This window comes from Branchiostoma lanceolatum, chromosome 17 (assembly GCF_035083965.1).
Source record: "Branchiostoma lanceolatum isolate klBraLanc5 chromosome 17, klBraLanc5.hap2, whole genome shotgun sequence".
Lineage (NCBI taxonomy): Eukaryota > Metazoa > Chordata > Leptocardii > Amphioxiformes > Branchiostomatidae > Branchiostoma > Branchiostoma lanceolatum.
Window position 1 is genome coordinate 9737601 of NC_089738.1, and position 19674 is coordinate 9757274.

General features: G+C 40.5%; 1 protein-coding gene across 2 annotated transcripts; it reads right to left on the reverse strand.

Annotated features, from left to right (window-relative positions):
• Positions 1 to 2928: 2928 nt before the first annotated feature.
• Positions 2929 to 18447, reverse strand: LOC136422659 (calmodulin-like protein 3). 2 transcript variants are annotated; one of them, XM_066410484.1, is made up of 5 exons: positions 18332 to 18447; positions 7708 to 7751; positions 6417 to 6578; positions 4901 to 5035; positions 2929 to 3263 (listed from the first exon to the last, which is right to left on the reverse strand). In XM_066410484.1, exons 3-5 carry the CDS (start codon positions 6564 to 6566, stop codon positions 3096 to 3098), a joined length of 453 nt encoding a protein of 150 aa, XP_066266581.1. In that variant the 5' UTR covers positions 6567 to 6578; positions 7708 to 7751; positions 18332 to 18447; the 3' UTR covers positions 2929 to 3095. The 2 variants fall into 2 exon arrangements, with proteins under 2 accessions (XP_066266581.1, XP_066266582.1); XM_066410485.1 differs by lacking the exon at positions 7708 to 7751 and having other exon boundaries at positions 18332 to 18441.
• Positions 18448 to 19674: the final 1227 nt, after the last annotated feature.

Below are 19674 nucleotides of genomic sequence, written 5' to 3' on the forward strand. Positions count from 1 at the left end.
GTATTGTCGTTTACCCATATGTTTAGCAACTGTGCCTTTTACATTGCATTGAAACGCATTGAGAAAGCTCAATTCGATTCTACCGACAAAGGCTTTTTCAAGCAGTGACCTAAATAAGTTGAAATCGTTAGTGGCATTCTGCAATAAGCGGTGATATATGAAAGGTAGAAAATAGGTCAATTGCTGGAAAAAATTGGATTACCTCTCATGAAAAATTGGTGCCCACTCGGCTTAATAGACTTGTTTATAAATCGGGTACTTTTAAGTTGCACCGACATCGCTCAGACGTCGGAATTACATTTAAGAAAGGGTTTCCTAATGCTTTTCTTTAGCATTTAGGAAGTCGACATTTCTTTCAAAGAATGGCATACCATTATCCAAAGCTGCTGGGCTAAATAGTCGAATAGTTCGAAAACACAGTATAGACGTATGGTTTACTTGCAAAAATTCACTTGGTCCAGCATCATTTTTGGGGGTCAAAATTTTATTTTCATTTTTTTTTCAACTGCGGCATAACATTGTTTTAGCTTTGTTGATGTTTGAGTTTTTGTCTTGTTTTTCATTTCTTGTCTTTTGTAGACCCCCATCATCTCAAGGTTTCAGATAAACCAACGATAAACCATTGCACTAAGCAGTCAATATTCCAAGTAGGGCGTGGTCAGATAGGGCTGGTTCGGACTGAGGAAATACCTTATAATCGACTAACCATTCAAAATTCCCTCCTTAGAATGCAAAATCTACATCTTTTCGACTAAACAAACCATTTAACAACTGTTGACAGAAACCGTGAAGACGAAATCACCACGTTTTGATGTCGATACTCCCCCGCGCCTTTGTGTTCATCGCAATTTGCCCGGCTAATTTTCCGCTGTCTGTAGGAGTATGAAGACAAATTTTTACACCGCTGGAACAAATGGCATTGGGCACCGTCGCCGTGCCTTTGGCGCGATTAAATTAACGGAGATGAATTAACCAGAACCAGAAAAGTCGATCTACAGATTCGTCTTTGTGGACGTTTATTGATTTTTGAGCTCTTACCTGGGTTCAATCTAACGGTACCATGATTTGAACGTGCGTTTTCTGAAAGGCTTCAACGGAATGTCATGGGCCATGAAACATAGTCGTTACTAACGGATGTGAAACTTGGTGATTTGTGGTGAGTCATAATGTGTTCTTTCTCACGTCCCTCTCACAAAATCGATATAGTGGTCCGACACTTTGGTGGCAAATTTGCACCCAGTCAGAAACTACCTTCAAGGCATTATGGACTTTTGGATCTACATAAGACAAGCAACCATAAAATCAGAATTTGACAGCGGAAATAGAGACATCATTATTTTAGATGTCTAAATGGCCAACGTTTCATTAGTATCAAAATATACCAAGAGGCGTTCAATACCTTCCAAGGGGCCAAATGAGGAGGTGTCCTTAAGACCCTACGTGAACATTAAGACAAGAAAGAGGACGTAGTAAAATGAGTAAAGACCTAAGGGTTCATAGATCAAAACCATCGTTTATTCTCAGATCGATCCACAGAGGCCTCAAACAAGGGAACGCTTTGCCGAGGGCAACTCAGTAACGATGATCCTTACAATAACTCACGTGTCTTTATTCATGGACTTCAGCTTCTACAACTACACTACTTTGACCTTACGTCGTTTCCTACTTAAACTGGTCGCTAACTTATATATCTAGCCATCACGTCATAAATGCCAGAGATTGGATATTGCTATGTTTCCGTATAAAATTCTTGTAAATATTGTAAACATATGTTAAAGATTAGGCTAAGGTGGACCCATGGCCATAGCGACAAGATTCCCAGAGTTCCTTGCGCGCGGAGTTATTGCTGCAAAGCGCGGCTTAGTATTATATGTACTCATTTTGCTAAAGCAGACGAGATTTCAATATAGCTACCCGTTGAAGGGCCAATCATTCTAAAGCTAGTCACGAACACTAGGACATAGTACCGACAGACATTATTGCTTGAACACTTACAACATCGGCTAACTACAACTCACTCAATATTTCAATGAAACAACTACATGAACATATGAGCAGGACGACCATCAATGTGATAGAGTTACTAAAAAGGAAGGGTTATGCATTTTTCTATGCTTTGATGTTAGCAGCAAAGTTTATACATGACTAAATGATGTGTTAGAAGAGTAACCATAGATGAATAGGGCTCCCACTGTCCTCCTTTATTATATAGCTGAGCTCCATGCAGAAGTTCCTATCCTGAGCAAATGTGAAACATAAAGTAAACTGCAACTCGGGAGTGACCATTATTTCTACAACATGCTTTATAAATGTTATCTGACAGACAATTTAAATCTGAAACGCAAATCGGTTTAGCACAACACGACATACCTAACGTTAGCATATTTATATTTTTCAAAATGCATATTACGACTGTGCAATTTTACATGCAAGATATGCGCTACCTTTTCTTCCTGACTCCCAAGTATATATTACAAAGATATCCTTTCCTGGCCCCATATAATGAACCATTCGCAGTTAAACAGGTACGTGTTAGTCTTCTACCCAAGCACCGTTATTTTGCCGATCTTTCAGACATGGATTACCATTCCGTCGTCAAGGAAGAAAGAATAAGAAGAAAGATTGTCACCGGATAGAGTTTGTCGAATTTTTTTGTGGCGGCCATCTTAGTTTCCGTCTCATTGCAAAGTTGTCATCTGTCCTCACATCCATTATCTGCAACCATCTTTTCATATGAGCACATTCTAGGATTAAACTTCTAGTGAATTATATAGAGAGCACCACTATCATTCCTTATGTAAGGATATGATGTATTTAGCTATCTATTTGGTAGGATGTTTCTGTTCTACTTCGGTGTTCTTCATGAGAAAATCATGTACCGTCTACTTTGTGCTTGTACATTATGATAACCTGGATTGTCTTAGGTCCCATTCTTGCTCTTCTCCACTATATGATATTTTCCAATCGTTTCTCATCTCTGTATGGCTAGCCCCTACGGGAAACCAAGATGGCCGACATCTCATTCGCGTACGCGCAAGGAACCCTGGGGTAGCTGGTTCAAAGGTCATGGTATATCCCTATGCTACGTCGCTTTCTTAAGCCTTGGGACGGAGGATGTTGATGAATTCCTCGTAGTTGACCCGGCCATCGCCGTCTTTGTCGGCAGCCTGGATCATCTCATCGATTTCAGCATCAGTCATCCGCTGTCCCATGCTGGCCATGGCTGCCTTCAGTTCCTGGGGATCAATGTAGCCATTGCCATCCTGTGGGAAAAGGCAAACCAAACTCATGGTCAGTAGGTAGTCTCACAAGGTAGCTAGTCCCATTTCGAGGCCGTAGGGGCAGTGGGTTGTTATCCACTGTATCTTAAGGGCAAGTCCGGCTTGCCCTAACCCTCTTCTTCTTACACCGCCTTTTTCGCTTCTCTAACCAAAGTCAAATACCAATTTTTGCACCTTGGTGGAGTGAGGAACTTCGTAAAGTGCATTTCCAAAGAGCACAAGATCAGTGACACGACAGGATTCGAACCCAGGACCTCCAGGTTCTGGACCAAAAACCCTGCCGTTACGTCACACGACCCCACTTACTGGCAACACGACCTCACAATCGTTTTTCGAACCTGGGCTTTACATGTAAGAACATCATGTAGGAGGACAGTTACGAAATACTTTGTCTCGCTGAGTTTAGAGTTCATCGTAGCATAACTCACTATACCGCATAAAAGGCTGGTTGGCACAGAGTTATGCTGCAATTTTCTGAAGTGCTTTCAACTGAAGTCAAAGGGCTAGACGGATTTCGACCACGCACATGGTATTTTCAAATTCAATATGATAAGGTCTCATACGGTTGAGTGATCGTAATACGTGGATAAAAAGGTTTTGGAACGAGTGCATACGTGTGTACATTATATTCATTACCCATGGCAATCTTTTATGACCATACATTGACTGTACCAGATCACAAACCTGAGAATTTCCCTTCATGAAGTCAAATGAATAACCGTTCTTTTTAAACAGCTGATAATTTTCATATTTCAAGGAGATCTTGTAGCCAAAGTTGTGCAATGCAATTGACAACGGTCGAATCTTCGCTATCCCTAGCTGAGTAGCCCTAACGCACTTGCCAGTATTTAGTATGCACACTGTTATCAGTGTAAGGATCGTTCAAAGGCGATCGTTATGGAAAAGAAGTCAAGAGTAGTTCCCCTCGCTACATAGCTCTATCCACCCTTTCAAAGGTTCTGAAGCCTTTACGTAGCCCTATCACGTTTGTCAGTATTTAGTATGTACAGTGTTATAGCCTAGTAAGGATCTTTCAGAGGCGATCGATAGATCAAACAGAAATCAAGAGTTCCCTCGCTAGCTCTACCCTCGCCTCACTATGAGGGTCTAGATGGGGATGGGGTGGGCAGCGCTTTACGAATGTGAATTCGAAAGAACCACCTACGTATTTCGCTTAAACCAAGCAAGGCAATCTACGCAAAATTTGGTCGTCTCGCTACGAATAGACCGCTTGCCACTTACGGCGGCCATTTTGTATTTCCCAGGGTCAGCTCGGGGTCATGGACCAAAGTGAGACTTAGGTTGTGTGAGCCTAGAATAAGCCTCTATTGCAATATAGGTATGCCATCTTTGGTGGTATATTTTGGTGCTATTGGCAAGAGGTCTATTACGTGAATTAGACGGCTTTCCCTACCAATGGCGTGAAATATGCTGCCTACACCATACGGAAAAGAGGCATGCAGGCCCTCACCCTATGAAAGGTTCTGAAGGCTTCACGAATTGTCTCCTCGTATAGGTAGTGGCCCTATCATGCTTGTCAGTATTTAGTATGCACATTGATATAGTAAGGATCGTTCAAAAGCAATCGATATGAAACAGAAGTCAAGAGATCTACTCACCCTATCAAAGGTTCTGAAGGCTTCACGAAGCGTCTCCTCGGCCGGCTGGTTGGACATGACCTGGTACACCATCCCCAGGAACTCGTCGAAGTTCAGAGTGCCACTGTCATCCTTATCAGCCGCCTTGATCATGGCCTGGCGGAATGGAGAGGAGACGGATTAGCATTTAAATTAAACCGCGGGAAGACATAGGTCAGCTAACCTGTGAAGGGCACCGGTGTCGCGCAAAATTTCTGCTCCACTAGGTTTTTGCTCCGAGGGGTAGTGGGTGGGGTTTGGGTTAGGGCCATAGGGTCAGGGTGAGGTTACGGTTAGCAGATCAACAACTTAATTCCAAATCCGCTTCGACTTTTGGTTGAAAATTGCCACCCCTCAGGTGTGACACAATTCTCAGGTATACGGGAGTCTGGAAACTTCCAAGTAATGTTGGGGCAAATATTTGGCAGGGGCAAAAATTTGCATCGACACCGGATCTCCTGCAATTGCGTTAGCTTGTAAATCGGACGAAAATATATGTGGTAAGAGGACGAGCAGACATGGTAATCCAATGGTCAGACATCACCAAGAAAAGTAAATAAAATGTATTTAGTTACTACAAATTCTGAACGGAAGTTTTATCTAACTTTCTTCTAAAGACTTCATCTTTTTAAACATAAGATAACTGTTATTGATTTAACATACCAAGGAACAAAGACTAACTTTCTCCGGATAACATTGGTATTAACGTCATATTTCAACTTCAGTCACATTTTAGACTATATTTGAAGTTTCAAACCACCATTGCTACCAACCAGAAAGATTCAGTTGTCGCATTGAATTTCTCGTATATAAATCTATATCAGCTTAGAAGAAAAAATGAAGGGTTTAGATAAAACGACGAAGAATCTCGACCTTACCTATTAATCAATGATAACTGTCGTTACTTTGTATCCTTTTATCTATAGTTACTTAAGTTGCCACAGCAGATCGATCATATTAAAGCACTGATATTTTATATAATAAAAATTCATCATCTTTACGGCTCCTTGATCGTTAAGAAGTCTTGAACTCCACCCCGAGGGTAACCGAGCGGTAGAGGATCAATGCTGATGGTATGTCTCTTCTGCTAGTAATTATTTGAATGTCGATGTTGCATATCGAGTTTCGTGTAGGCGTACAGTTCATGGCATGACAAGAGGTTCCAAGGATATAAAGTATAAAAGATAGTAGACAGTACTGTCTTGAATACTAAGGTTGAAGTAAAAGCTACCGGATTCGTTAAAGAAATTGAAATTTTTTGACATCGGAATTGTTTTATGCTTTTATGCGTGTATGAAAATGGCCAGGTTAATTTGAATTTACATAATGTAGTTACAGTCATGCGCTTATTACATTACACATATTCAAATTTATAGATGTGACTCTTCCAGTTGAATCAACAAACATGGCGGCTGTGACGTCACGTGCGCACGCGCAAACACACGTGTGATGTCACATCCGCCATGTGGCGTCAGGTCCGCACACCGAATATACGTACCCGAACCATTTCCTTTGTGGGAGCCTGTCCGAGCTGCTTAAGTGCCGTTTCCAATTCCTCTGCGTTGATCACGCTGTCCTTGTTCTTATCGAAAGCCTCAAAAACCGCCTTGTACTGCTTGAGCTGATCCTTGTTGAATCGTCCAGCCATCTTGATTTATGTCTAGAGAATAAGTAGAGAAAATGTTTTGATATTTTGACAAAATTGTTAAAGCGATGGACAGGTGACGCTTGAATAACGCTTAGCAAAGAGTTGCACATGTATCTTTCTGAATACAATGAACGTTGAACCATACATAGATGCAAATAGCTAGGATACAACCTTGAATCTTAAATGTTCAGTGCTACAAAATAATTAATATACGTGGCCATGGTACGAAGTACACTCAGATTGAAACTGAAGACTGGCTTTATCGTATCTTCATTACTACTTACCTTTCCGATTGATAGCTTTGTTAGTTTTAAAGGCTCATTTGTATTCATTAATCTGCAACATTTTAGTACCAAAGCTGGTCACGTAAGGGGCGGTTGATCCGTACAGTTGCATATCAGTATGTGCGGGAGTATTATACCTCAACGTAAGTTAGTATTAACGTATATGGGATGGTTTTATATAACGCAGTGCGTAGTATTTAGTAGTAAAATTAGTTTCTTTATCCTAGGTGTTATAACGTTCTGTAATAGATACCCTGGAAGTCAAATGCCACGAGGGAATGAAAAGATAACATCATTACATGGAGTAACTTCACAATAAGAGGAATGATTTGAAATGAAACTCAATAAAGCTGTTCTTGAACAAAATTTGAGCTTGACGAGAAAAAGAATGAATCCCATAAAATAGACGGTGGTTAGTATCTTCTTGCCTTTGCACCTGAAAAGTTAAGATGATGGTTTATTTTAATTCTGAGATCATGATAAACACAACGTTTTATTAAAGGCAGCCCAGAAAATTAAAAAGCAACTTTCATGAATATGATAACATACACCGCAAAACATTTAACGTGATATCTTTGTTAAAGCATGATCATTAGACTGAAAGAAGATGACGTGCCTGACAAGGGAAAATGCTTTTATGATACAAACATGAATATTTATACCAATTATTCATGAATTTCTAAAAATACGTTTTGTATTACTACATCACGTATTGGTAAACGTATTTTTAGAAATTAAACATTCTATATTTATAGAAATGTATGGACCTGGAAGAAAAGAACGCAAAACAGAAAGAGAAACATGACTCAGTGAGAGGAAGAAAAAGAAGGAACGACAGCCAGTTACGTCACACTTACGTCAGCTTGGCTTCTCTTCCCTGAAGCTCGGATGCTTCGGACGACTATAGAGAAGAAGACAGAAGAGGACAGCATAGACAGAGAGAGACAGACAGACAGAAACACGCACAAACAGACAGAGAGAAGCGACAGATGTAGACAGGTGGAAATGCAGAGAAAAAAGTGCGAAAGTGAAGGTTCTTGATAACGAAATAACGACAAAAAGTACTCTAAAAAGCTACGGCAGAGAGGTTCGTTATATTATTGATTTGGCATCTATGACTTTGGATTTGTTTTTAAGTTAAATAAGCAATGTTTGATCAATATCTTGTCTCCAAAGGCAGTGGAAACTTGAGTGTTGAGTTGCCATCGAAGTCATGTTAACGTTGTACTAATGAAATTAGAGTTTCTATTATCACGACTGCTACCGGAACCAGAATATTGGATGAATACTGGGACATTACATTGAAAAACCTTCACACAAATTCTATTATATTATATTTATGAACACTAAATAACAAATATATATATATGTGTGTGTGTGTGTATCAGATTGTTCTCTTCTACATTTAGAATGTCCAATTCTAAAATCCCTTACTCAAGAGCTTGCACCAGGGAGTCGTAATGTTTCTGAAATTTTAAGATTGCACCATAATGAAATATAGAAAGGTAGCTAGCTAGATCCTGCAGGAGTATTAATAAATCTAAGTTATCACACCACGTCACAAACATTACTCTTTTAAATCCCTTGTTGAAGGCCCCATCACCCCCAGATTTAAGACTGGAAACCAAGAACCTAAAAACCTCTTATTTCATGGCGGAAAGCATCAAATCCACTCTAACACCATAGCTTGACTGTGGAAGCATTCATTTGTATTTAAGGACCTCGCTAAGATTCAATAAACGGCTACCTTAAGAAAAGGACAGAGAAGATAAGATTTGCCCTGCTAAAATTGAATTTCATGAATAAGATTTCGTGGATCATATGGCCTTCACAAAGAGGGGCTCAGGAGAATGACCCCTTTGGTAACTTCCAGTCGTAAATATGTACGCTCCTCAAATTGAAAATCGATTTTGAAGCACACGAAATTCCCTGCGCAGCCCTGTAATCACATACTTTTCTTAAGTCAACTTCAACGACTGGATACGTCCCAACAGCACTTTCATTTTATTCTTAATGATACGGCATCCTTATAGTCGATGTAGAGAACCTAGAGGCGATGACAGTGGTATCAACTAAAAGCCCCCTTAAGACGAGACAAAGCCTCTGTCAAATAGAGGTCTTCATCTAGACACAGGTGTGGGCATCGACTTTTGAATCAAGTCGTGCAAGATATCGTCAAAGGAAACTAATCGTCGAAGAAAATTCCCTCTCTGCAATGAAACCTTTCCAGTAGGATTTGTTGAAGCAAGCTTAGCATTGGAAAATATTCAAAGATTCGTTGCGCTAAGGGAACAAGACGAGTTAATGAGGTAGCCTAATCCTTCAACGCTTGTAGATACTACAGAGTAAGAATGTCAAGACAGCACCGACAAAAACTTTCTGGACACCTGGCTGCAGAAAAATCACCTTATCGTAACCTCTCCTACACATTTCCAGGGGGCTTTGGATAACGCTACAGGTTTCTGATCACTATCGACGTCTGCAGCTGAACAGAATCAGCTCGGAAGACCAGAGAACTGGTCAAACGAACCTGATCGTTATATGATATAATGAAAGAAACCTAATTGTTGAAGAAAACTCCCTTTCTTCAACGAAACCTTTCCGGTACGATTTGTTAAAGGTTAGCATTGGAACATTTCAAAAGATTCATTGCGCTAAGGTACCAAGACGAGCTAATGCGTTGTCTAATCATGCAATGCTTGTGGATACTTCAGAGCAAGAATGTCAAGCCAGCACTGACAAAAGGTTTTCTAGACACCTGAAAAATCACCTTATCGTAACCTCTCTTACAAATATCCAGTGGGCTTTGGATAACGCTACAGGTCCCTGATCACTATCGACGTCTGCAGCTGAACAGAATCAGCTCGGAAGACCAGAGAACTGGTCAAACGAACCTGACCTTTACAGCGTCCACGTAGACAGATTTAAGCGAACCCGCCGTGGAATCCTTCTGGCTGTACCTCATTTCATGGTAAGCCATGAAGGGATTTCTCTTGTCGGTACGTTTTGGGAGAGCCTGCTTTGTAAGTAACGCTTCCTAAAAGTTGCAAAATGTATGCTTGCCTGATAAGGTTAGGACCCTAGCATACCCATCTCTTCACATCAGTGTATACGTGACCCGGGGCTTTTAGTCACTGGTATTCTTGCGAAGTTTACTAAAAGGATCTTAGGCAATGCTATTACCATCCACGCAAGCATAGAGATTATCAGATGCATGCATGAATATATGAATTCTTATTGCTAAACATGATTACCCTCTGGTGAATTGCAATTACGGGAAGGCTTTTTCGAAATATCTTCAACAAATCTTTACTCCAGACGGCAGAGGGAGTATCCTTTCAACTTCTGAACTTGGGTAACAAACTTTTCACAAAGCAAGCCCATGCATAGAGGTATTAGCCCAACTCAATTTTACCCGGTAACGCTATTTTTCTTAGGTAGGTATAGCTTATGGTGAAGATCATAGTATAATATGATTGTGAACCATCAGATAGAGTAAGCATAATGATTGTCTCCGATTACTTCATGGGAATAAACTTCCAAAACCGTTACATATGGAGAACATTTTGATCACACATGCAGCGTCACGAATCATTGATTTTGTGAGCTTCAAGCAATCTGAATTGATACGTTTCCTTAGATGGAAAATTGCTCGCTGAAGTGCAGGTAACGAATATTGCACGCGTCTAAGATCCAAAGTCCCATCCATGCCGGATGATGTACATGAATAGTGCATGGGTAGACTAATTTGCACACCTCAACCGTATCTGCTTTCTCGTAAGCCTAGAGTGGGTGAATATAAATTTACATGAGCTGTACACTTAACTTTCAAGGCACAGAACACTTTTGCGGCAAGTTCGGTATAAACTGGTTGATCCTGACAGGCAGGTACGTCATTGCCATTGTAGGAAGGCCGGAAGTGCTTAACCTAGTAATCTTTTCAAACTTTTCTTTGCTGAAAGGACCGCTTGCGTAGGTAGGGGTCAGACGTACCCAATCGCTCATTGGATGACGTGATGAAAGAAACATTTTTCAAGCATCCTTGTGAACCAATACCGCATCTGCGGAGCGCCGTGGTCAATTCATCAACATGGACGTTCGCTCAGTGAAACCGATAGTCTTGTGACTAAAAGTGGTTTGTCAGAACCAATGGCAGGTCATGATGTTGAGCCCTTGAGAACGGCACTATGCACCGATTCCCTCATTCGATTCTCAGTACTAGCTTTAGTCCGTTGTCTTTTCGTATGAAGCGTAAAGCTGGACATGCCATGGTTGAGGGGAATCACACCTCTAGTACCTTCAGATCACATCAAATTTACGCCAAAATTCATTATCTTTTTTATTTGCATTTTCGAACGTGTTGCAGCATGTTCTATTGGGTCGTCAACTTTCAATAAATTGTATGTAAATGTAGATTGAAGGAAAATAATGCAAGCTGGTGGGGATTTTGAAATACTTTATTTTCTCTATCATTTTTAATTGGAATTTTCCATCATGTCTACTACATACTACTAGGCTAGGTTTTTTGCGCTGATGTAATATTGTTACCACTACATGAATTATTCAGTGAAGCTCTCCTGTGTGACACAATATTATGGGTTTAGCTCTAGTAGAGCTAAAATCTGACCTCTTAACCCAATTGAGTTGTTCATAGAGCACATGACATGTGTATATTGCCCTTCCCGTACCCCCACCCTCCGAGCTAGGATCCTATCACTAGTTTTACATTTGACCATTATCAGCCAATACAAGTCAAAGAGCATTGCCCCATCCAGTCCAAAGTAAATTGAGGTGCTCTTAAAATAGATCCCTGAAAAGGTTCTCTCGCACGGCTAAGATAAGCAAAAAAAAAATCAATAATTGGCCCTTTCTGGAGCTTAACGGAGTTCATGCCACCACACCAATGAGATTATTCCAGCGGAAGCTGAGAATGTTACTATACCACTTTTGTAAAACCATCTAAACATACACGTTCTGGTAATAAACTTTAGATATCTGTCAGTGCGGCGAAACGAAATTTTCCGCTACTCCAAGTTTATTTGCCATTTGCTGTAGGAAATTGATATTGATTTTCTATAATCCAGCGTTGCGGACAGCTGTGGGTATGAGGCCTGCATTTCGTTCACGTATCGACCGTTTGTGACTCCGGTCACATTGGTCACGGTGTTAGGTTTAACCAAATTTCATCTTAGCTTACACTTGCGTTGTTTCAGTTTCCTTGTCTAGGGTCTTTATCATAAATCTAAGCAGAACTAGAAAGCCACAACCACGACATACAGTGCTCGTTTTTGTTTCATGATTTTTGCAGAAAGCTTTTGGAAGAAACGGAACTCTGATTTTATCGATTTTTGGCTTGGTCGTCCATCGATCTGTTACGTTATTAAACGCTTTTGCGCAGGTTGGAATTTCCCGTAATCTAACCTTTTACATTAATCAGCAGCTGATGATTATTTGATGATTCTAGATATACCATGTGTGAAGATATTTGTCTCCGATATCAGATTGCTCTCAAAGTAAGCACAAAGACAGATTGACTCTTACACGTAGCACTCGAACCCAATTCTACATGTGTACAGAATTTTATAATAATTGTTCTGCATGGCATCTTATGTTGATATATTTTCCCAATTCCTGCGTTTTACTGAACATTACTTGACCATGTTTTGGTCTTTAATTCCGGCTGACTGGACTGGTTGTAGCTAGTTAGGGCCGTCATGCCACGCCCTAATATCCTCCGGGCGCACTGAATAACTAACGAATGTGCGCTGATGTGCCCAGGGCGTGAAATTAGATTGTTTCTGCTGTTGAATCTTTTAGTTGGGCTCAGGATAAATCGTTGTATCGGCATCCCATTCGAACAGGAGGGGTAACGTAGAATTATCCCTATGGGCAATAGAATTTAGAGATTAATATAAACCATGAAGATAAAGATTTACAATGTTTGGCGTAGGGTTAAGGAAGAACAGTCAACTGAGCCGGACTTCTTTGCAAGAGGGATCAAGGAAGCCATTTACACCAGGGACTAACAACCATCCCTCAATAGAGACAGGGTGCGCCACAGACTTTCTGCAGCTTATAATCCAATGCTCGCCGAGTCACGTGTCTTATCTGCATAACGTGACGTCATATCAGCGGTGGATGGCTCTTTTCTTGACAAAGGCTGGTGTTGTACAGTCGAAAGTTTGTGTAAGTCCAATTTTTGTGTTGGAAATTACAGTTTAAACTTGTTTCAAAATGATTTCTAGCAACACATATTACGTTTCAATCTAAGAACAATGAATGTTACTTGGAATTGTTCAGTTAACTTGTTATGTATGTCGATGGCACACAGTTTAATGTATGTATTTACGTTATGTATAATGCAGTAGAAATACTCAAACGTGAATTTCTAGTCAAGTATTTACAACTTATTTAATAACATGTGAACATGTGGTCGGTAGTACGTAACTATTAATGTGGAGGCATATTAAAAACACCCGTCTTGGGTAATCATCAGATACACATGGACGCACTAGACAGCATCCCTACCGTCATATGACATATTCATTCCACACTTGAAAGTGTCTCAAGTCCCTAACTTCATTCATCATTCATGTTCAATAAAGCTACGCGCTCTTGACGGCATAACTTTGATATGACTTTGTGTATCGTAAAACGCTGCTCAACGTGGTGGCGCATGTCCTTGCTGTACCCTTGCCTGAGCATCAGCGTCCCCCGCAATGCGCAGCAAGCTGCCAGGATAATTCCTGTCAAACATCGTGTGATCTTTGGGCCAGTCTGTGGTGTTGAAACATAAACATGCCAAGTGAGAAGCTGTATTAACGTGGAGGTCACAGCTAAGGTGCTCCCCAACAATGCCTTCCAGCATTGATAAACAGTAGGGCACCTCGGATTTGGCACAGGGCACGCGAGCCATTAAAGATGACAAGGCGGAAATTGCAACCTGAAAATACCTCCAGGAGGACGTACGTTTGTACAGAACTGACGGATGTCAAATATGTCTTCAGATTGTAGATTGGTCTTGAAACTCTCAGCAAAGGTGGGAACTACATATATCGTAAGGAATCTGTTGGCACAAATATATTAGACTAGAGCCATAGGCGAATTGCTCATGTGATGTTGATTTATCTATTCCAACCATTAAACTTTAAATAAAGGACAGCGAGATAAAAAGAATAAACGCATCATGCCTTTTATGTCTTTCAGTGCTGTTATACCATCAGTGAATGTCATTCAGAATGGGAAAACAGCGAGGTCCATTAATCATTTATACCATTCTCCTTTAAGAGTGATGATTACCTTCAGGTTATTGCTTCCCTATAATACGATTTTGATAATGTGCTACAAATCATCGGTAGGGAATTTTCAACACAGATCGAATGTACCAAGAGGATTCGCTTAGAGCATCAACAGACAACATTACTGTTTTACGTATATTCGTCATTACCCAAGTGTTCCCGTAAGCAATTAGAATCATTTCAAGTTTGACATGTATTATCGTGCTTTCCATACCTAGAGCAAATCAGATATAATCCCTGTTATTGACAGTTTGAATGGTATTTAGATAAGGGATTTGCTCCATCAAAAGCCTCGGGACAAAAAAGTAGTTTCAGCTGAATACCCGTCAATGTAGGCATCCTTGCATTTGCTTGGTGTTTATTTTGTTCAAGATAAGCAGTCAGTCATAACTCTTCAGCTTTAATTTGTGGTTTTATGTCCAAAAGTTTGATTCATGGGTTACTATCGGTCATCATCTAACTCCCGGTGCTTTTAGTTTGTTTGTAATGCATTGGTTAGTTTCTGAAGCCTAATATGCCAAAAGCTATTTTCCTGTCTAGTCAACCATACCCTAAAAGCATGACCTTGTTACGCTCTGCGAAACACTAATAAGTGCTTTACCAAGGTAGATCCTGAAAACGTCTGCAATGAAAATTTAACCTTCTGAATGGAGGTGATGATTTTCAAATTATCATGGGGACAATAGATCAATCAATCAATCAATCATTTAATCAACCAATGGAAACGAAGACAGATGTATATCTAATGACCATTTGAGTGAAAGAAATGACGAAAAAATAGTTAATCACATACATATACCCTTTCTCGAAAATCAAGGTCAGGACCACGAATCCAGGAGGCTTCAATAATAAATGTCAATTGTGAAGTATCATATTACATAATGGCATCCAAAATGTCAGAGTGACTAATTAAATGAATAGTTAAATGAGATCGATCGACTAACGTCAACGCTTAGTTACTACGCTAGTTGACTCTTATTCTTGTAATATCACCATCAACGAAATACTGCTTTACAGTATACTATTCTTCATGCCCCGTCTGCATCGGGTAAACATTCAAGTGGTATTCGTACGTGATCTAAAATTACTGACATTCCCTGAAATAATCTTAGATCTTAAAATTAGTCCTACGGAGCTTTCACAAAAATTTTGTCTCTCCGATGTCACCGTTGTCATGTTTTTAACCTGTTTCGTCATTGATTCTATTGTGAATGGCTTCGCAGGTAACCGGCACGAAATTGAAGGGACTAATTTCAGACCACACCCATTGTGTGGCACACACCTGCTCCCTTTTATCCAGTCCCGAGAGAACGATTGATTTTTATGGGTAATTCCCCCTGCCGAGACCTCATTTGCCGATCAACAGTGGGCCACCATCGCGGCAATTTCTCCAGATTGCTCACGCAAAAACCAAAAATTCACAAAGGCAACAACAAATTTACACTATTAGGTTTTTTTCTGACAGGAAAACGTCCCAGAACATCAAAATATATCATGAAGCCATTATGAAAGAGAATCATGTATTCCAATTTCATATTGGGCATTTTTACTGCACAGAGGCTGTCAAACCACCTCATTTTCTAGAAAGATGCCGCGCCCCGAATGGCTGCATGATACGATAACCTAAGCCACGCTATGAGCAGTCACATGCCTTCAAAAGCTCTGGCCATGTTATCGCTTCCATTCAGGATGGTGCACTATCCATCATTGTCGACTCTTTGGCAGGTAATGTTTAGATGATGTTGAAGATAAGAATGCCTTTGGTTGCGGAGCTATGAACTGCACTCCTAGATCCTCACAATGCGCAAGAAATAGACCACTCACAGGAGGACATTTGAGCCGTATATACACTTACTTGCCCTGTAGGTGAAGTGTTTCTGAGTGCATCTTTTGAAGCAGCAACATAAAACTGCCGGTTCATAAGAAATCGCGGCGATTTACATAGAAGGTGCATCAATAAACATAACCTACTTCAACGACCTTTCTTGACACTCCGGCAGTTCATGATAACTTGATCAAGGCGTCACTTTAAATGGTCTTTTGTTATCATGCATGTCCAGGAATTTGTGTCATCCTCTCTTTATTCATATACATTTTTTTTCAGGTTTCCCGTTCAAAGCATCCGTTTATGAATGCAACCTCCTTGATGAATGACTTAAGTTTCGAAAACATGACTCTACCTCAGCTTTTGGAATGCACAGCCTGAAGCTTATCATGTTCGCATCAGATGGCAAAGTAGATATCCCAGGAGGACATGCATTATTTAGGAGCAGTGTGGCATCAAACATCTGCCATCAAAATACAGATGTGGTCTGTTCACCTTAACTTCAACTATTATCCGATTATCGAATATAGAAATAAGCTACATTTATTTATATGTTATAGAACCCTTGTTATGTTGATTGTTATAAAACGGGAGTTATGTAGAATTTCAGAGTAAGGCCAAAGAGTAGCGCCAAGTATCCAAAAGTCTTTTGAGCCGATGCCAGCTGTTAATTAGCTGTGTTCTCTCCATAAATCAGGCCTGACAGTAAATGGCCAATTGCGTGCCAGGCTGAACATGAAGCTGCCTCCACATAATGTCGCGGTATTGTCTCGTGATAACGACCATCATTTGCCACTTGAGTGCCACTAAAAGCTCAAAACCACATCCCAAATTGTGCCTTTTCATACGGTACAGGAGAGTAAAGGGATTGGCCATGATAGACAATGTGCCGCCGTGAGGTTACCTAGGATATTACGCATCCAGTCTCTTGCGGTTGCATGGATCTGGATAGGATATACATAACCTGCTTTGTAGTCACAGGTGCAGTCTGTGAAAATCCGAGGAACATTTTGGCCTATTTTTCTGTGGGAGTGGGGCGTATGCCTCGTCAAATTTGACAAGCCAGCGTTCATACCTCACAAATCTAATAACGGCTAATGGAATGAGGCCTGCCTGTGTTCCTAATAATTGCTTGGCGTGCTTTTAAGGTGCCTATTGGTTAACTCACCTCCCGATATGTCACCCTGATTGCTTTCAAAAGTTCTGAGCTGGCGTTCGATAGATTAAATTCATCTCGGGCGGCGGCGGCACCATAGATTTCGATTAGTTAATTGGATCCAGCTTTCTTCTGCTGAAACCTAATGTTGCTTGTGAACGGTTTGGATGATAGGTGAGCCGGCTGGGAATAGGAGACCCATTTCTGCCGGGAAGAATTGAAACCATCATGCTCAACGTGAACGCAGCTGTAATCTTATTCCTCCCGGCACAGAGGTTTTGCACGGGGGACGGGGCATTTGTGACGCGCCGCTTGATACATGCAATCGGCTTGGCGACAAATCAATTTGCCCAAAAGAGGGTGCCGCATCCTTTTAAGAGCAATTCATATTGCACGACCTGTATTTGAATAAGAATAGCAACTGGGCGTTGGTCATTTCATTGACATCAAACATCATGGGGAATTGGCTCGAACGGGAACCTTTTTGAGATCACAAAAAAATACCAGGGTAACTCTTTGATATACAAAATTCAGAAAGGGATATCCCGACATCAAAAGAACTCTTAACAAAGACCTGAAAGTCAAGCTATAGCCTCTTCCATCCCATGCATAAAGAGCAGTTCGAAAAGGTAATTAACGTATGCAGTCCCTAAGGGGGCGTAACATTTCCAATTCCAGCTCCTAAAGTGTACATACCGTTACGCAGTTATTTGTCACTGGATGCTAAAAACCTACTGCCACCACAGCCAAATAGTTTCATTAGCAAGAACTATAACTCGGATGGCGCTTGGCCGGGATTGTGTTTCATCTCTTTGAAATTTACTCACAAAGGGAAGTCAGGTAAAAGAAATGTAGCCGGATGAAGCAAAAAGTCACTATGCTCTCTTCTTTTACTAATCGAGAGAATTACCCCACTATCGCAAGCCTCCAGACGACCGCACGCAGAAGAAGAATAACCCCAAATGTCCCACTAACGGCTTTTCTGAATTGTGTTCAGTTCTTTGGGGGATAAGTCAGCTTCTTCTTCCATTATATCGTAATGCCAACGCTACCACTCTGAGTACACCGCACTTATTCTAAACAAAGCGACTTAAACATGTAAATATCAGACAGAAAACAACTAACATATAGACATGATATTCTGCTAAACCTCAAAAATGATTAGGTTTTTTGAGACGTAAGCAAAGAAAAGCGGAGCTCACCTAGGATATTTTGCAGCCGTGGTAGAAAAGCCTGAGGTACAGTCAGCTAGGGTGCACCGGCGAAAGTGTCCTGTTACAAAAGGGATAGCTGGGCTCGCATCCCAGGAGCTTTATATTGCTGAATAATGAATCAGCCATTATGGATGGCACCACGTGACAACACCATATTAGGCTGTGTGGGGAACGAGATGGTCCAATATGAGGTGTGTCACGTGATGTAAGGTCCCGAAGGAGTGATTAGCTGATCAAATTAGTGGCAAATTTGCGTCCGAATAGCAAATGAAAAACACTTTCTGCTCGCCCCAGATATACTTTGTGTTTTGCGATAAATAACCCAGGTAACGTCTATCTAAAACACTGCAAATTTCCATATACATCGTTTCTTAACTCATATTTACTATATTTGCCACTAGTTGAGGAATATATCAAGGGTAATAAATGCCACTTGTACAAATAAAGGAAGGCCTAAAGACACACTGGGGGCCAAATGAATGCCTTAGGTAAGAAAAAAACACATCATGGTGATGATGAATTATAGCTGTTTAAAAGGCTGTAACCACTAAGGTTCACCCTTAAAGTTATCTTAGCAACATTGTGTGTAGCTAGAAACAAGTCACTAGAAAAATAGGTCAGAAATGTTTCACAATTCAACGTAAACACAACTGAATCCATCCACTTACTGCAATCTTGTTCTTTGCTAAATGTCTGTAACTGTTGTTTATATCTATATCTATATCTATAGAATACACAGGCTAATTGTGTGTAGGTCTGTTTATTCGTTTATATGGCGAAATATTTTCCAATTGAATATAAAAAGTAGTTCACATCACTTCAATATCACAATTAATCAAAACATTGGATGGGTGTAGTCCGTATTCGTGTTTTCTTTCATTATATAAATTAGGTGCTGCTGACATGACCAGTCCAAATGACCCCACAGTGGTGATTTCATTAATATACCATCGATCTTATATGATATAACTAATTAAAGCAGGTGATGAACCGAACAAGGCATCCAGCATACGCTCAAAATATCTTACACCTGGTCCACTATACTTATTAGGAATTTTTTTTTTTTCTTGATCACAGATATTCACTACTTCCGGATCCCAAAGGGACTTCAGTGGCATGACTCACGCTTTCCCGTAGCTCTCCCCTCATGTACTCTTTGCACGAAAGACGTTTACAGACCATGGAAATGGCATAAAATATGAACATCATGGCAAACGCTTTCATATGTAAGGCTGTGTATACATCAAACGAAATATAGCGGTTTAACTGACACATTATTTGATAAGAGAAAATCAGGACGAGTCGTACTAACTTAAAGGTTATCATTCTGG

Coding starts and splice junctions, on each gene's coding strand:
- LOC136422659 (XM_066410484.1), bottom strand. CDS start 6,566: ATGGCTGGACGATTCAACAAGGATCAGCTCAAGCAGTACAAGGCGGTT. Junction 5,036..6,416: donor CCACAAAGGAAATGGTTCGG/GTACGTATATTC, acceptor CCATTCCGCCAG/GCCATGATCAAGGCGGCTGA. Junction 3,264..4,900: donor CCTTCAGAACCTTTGATAGG/GTGAGTAGATCT, acceptor CTTTTCCCACAG/GATGGCAATGGCTACATTGA.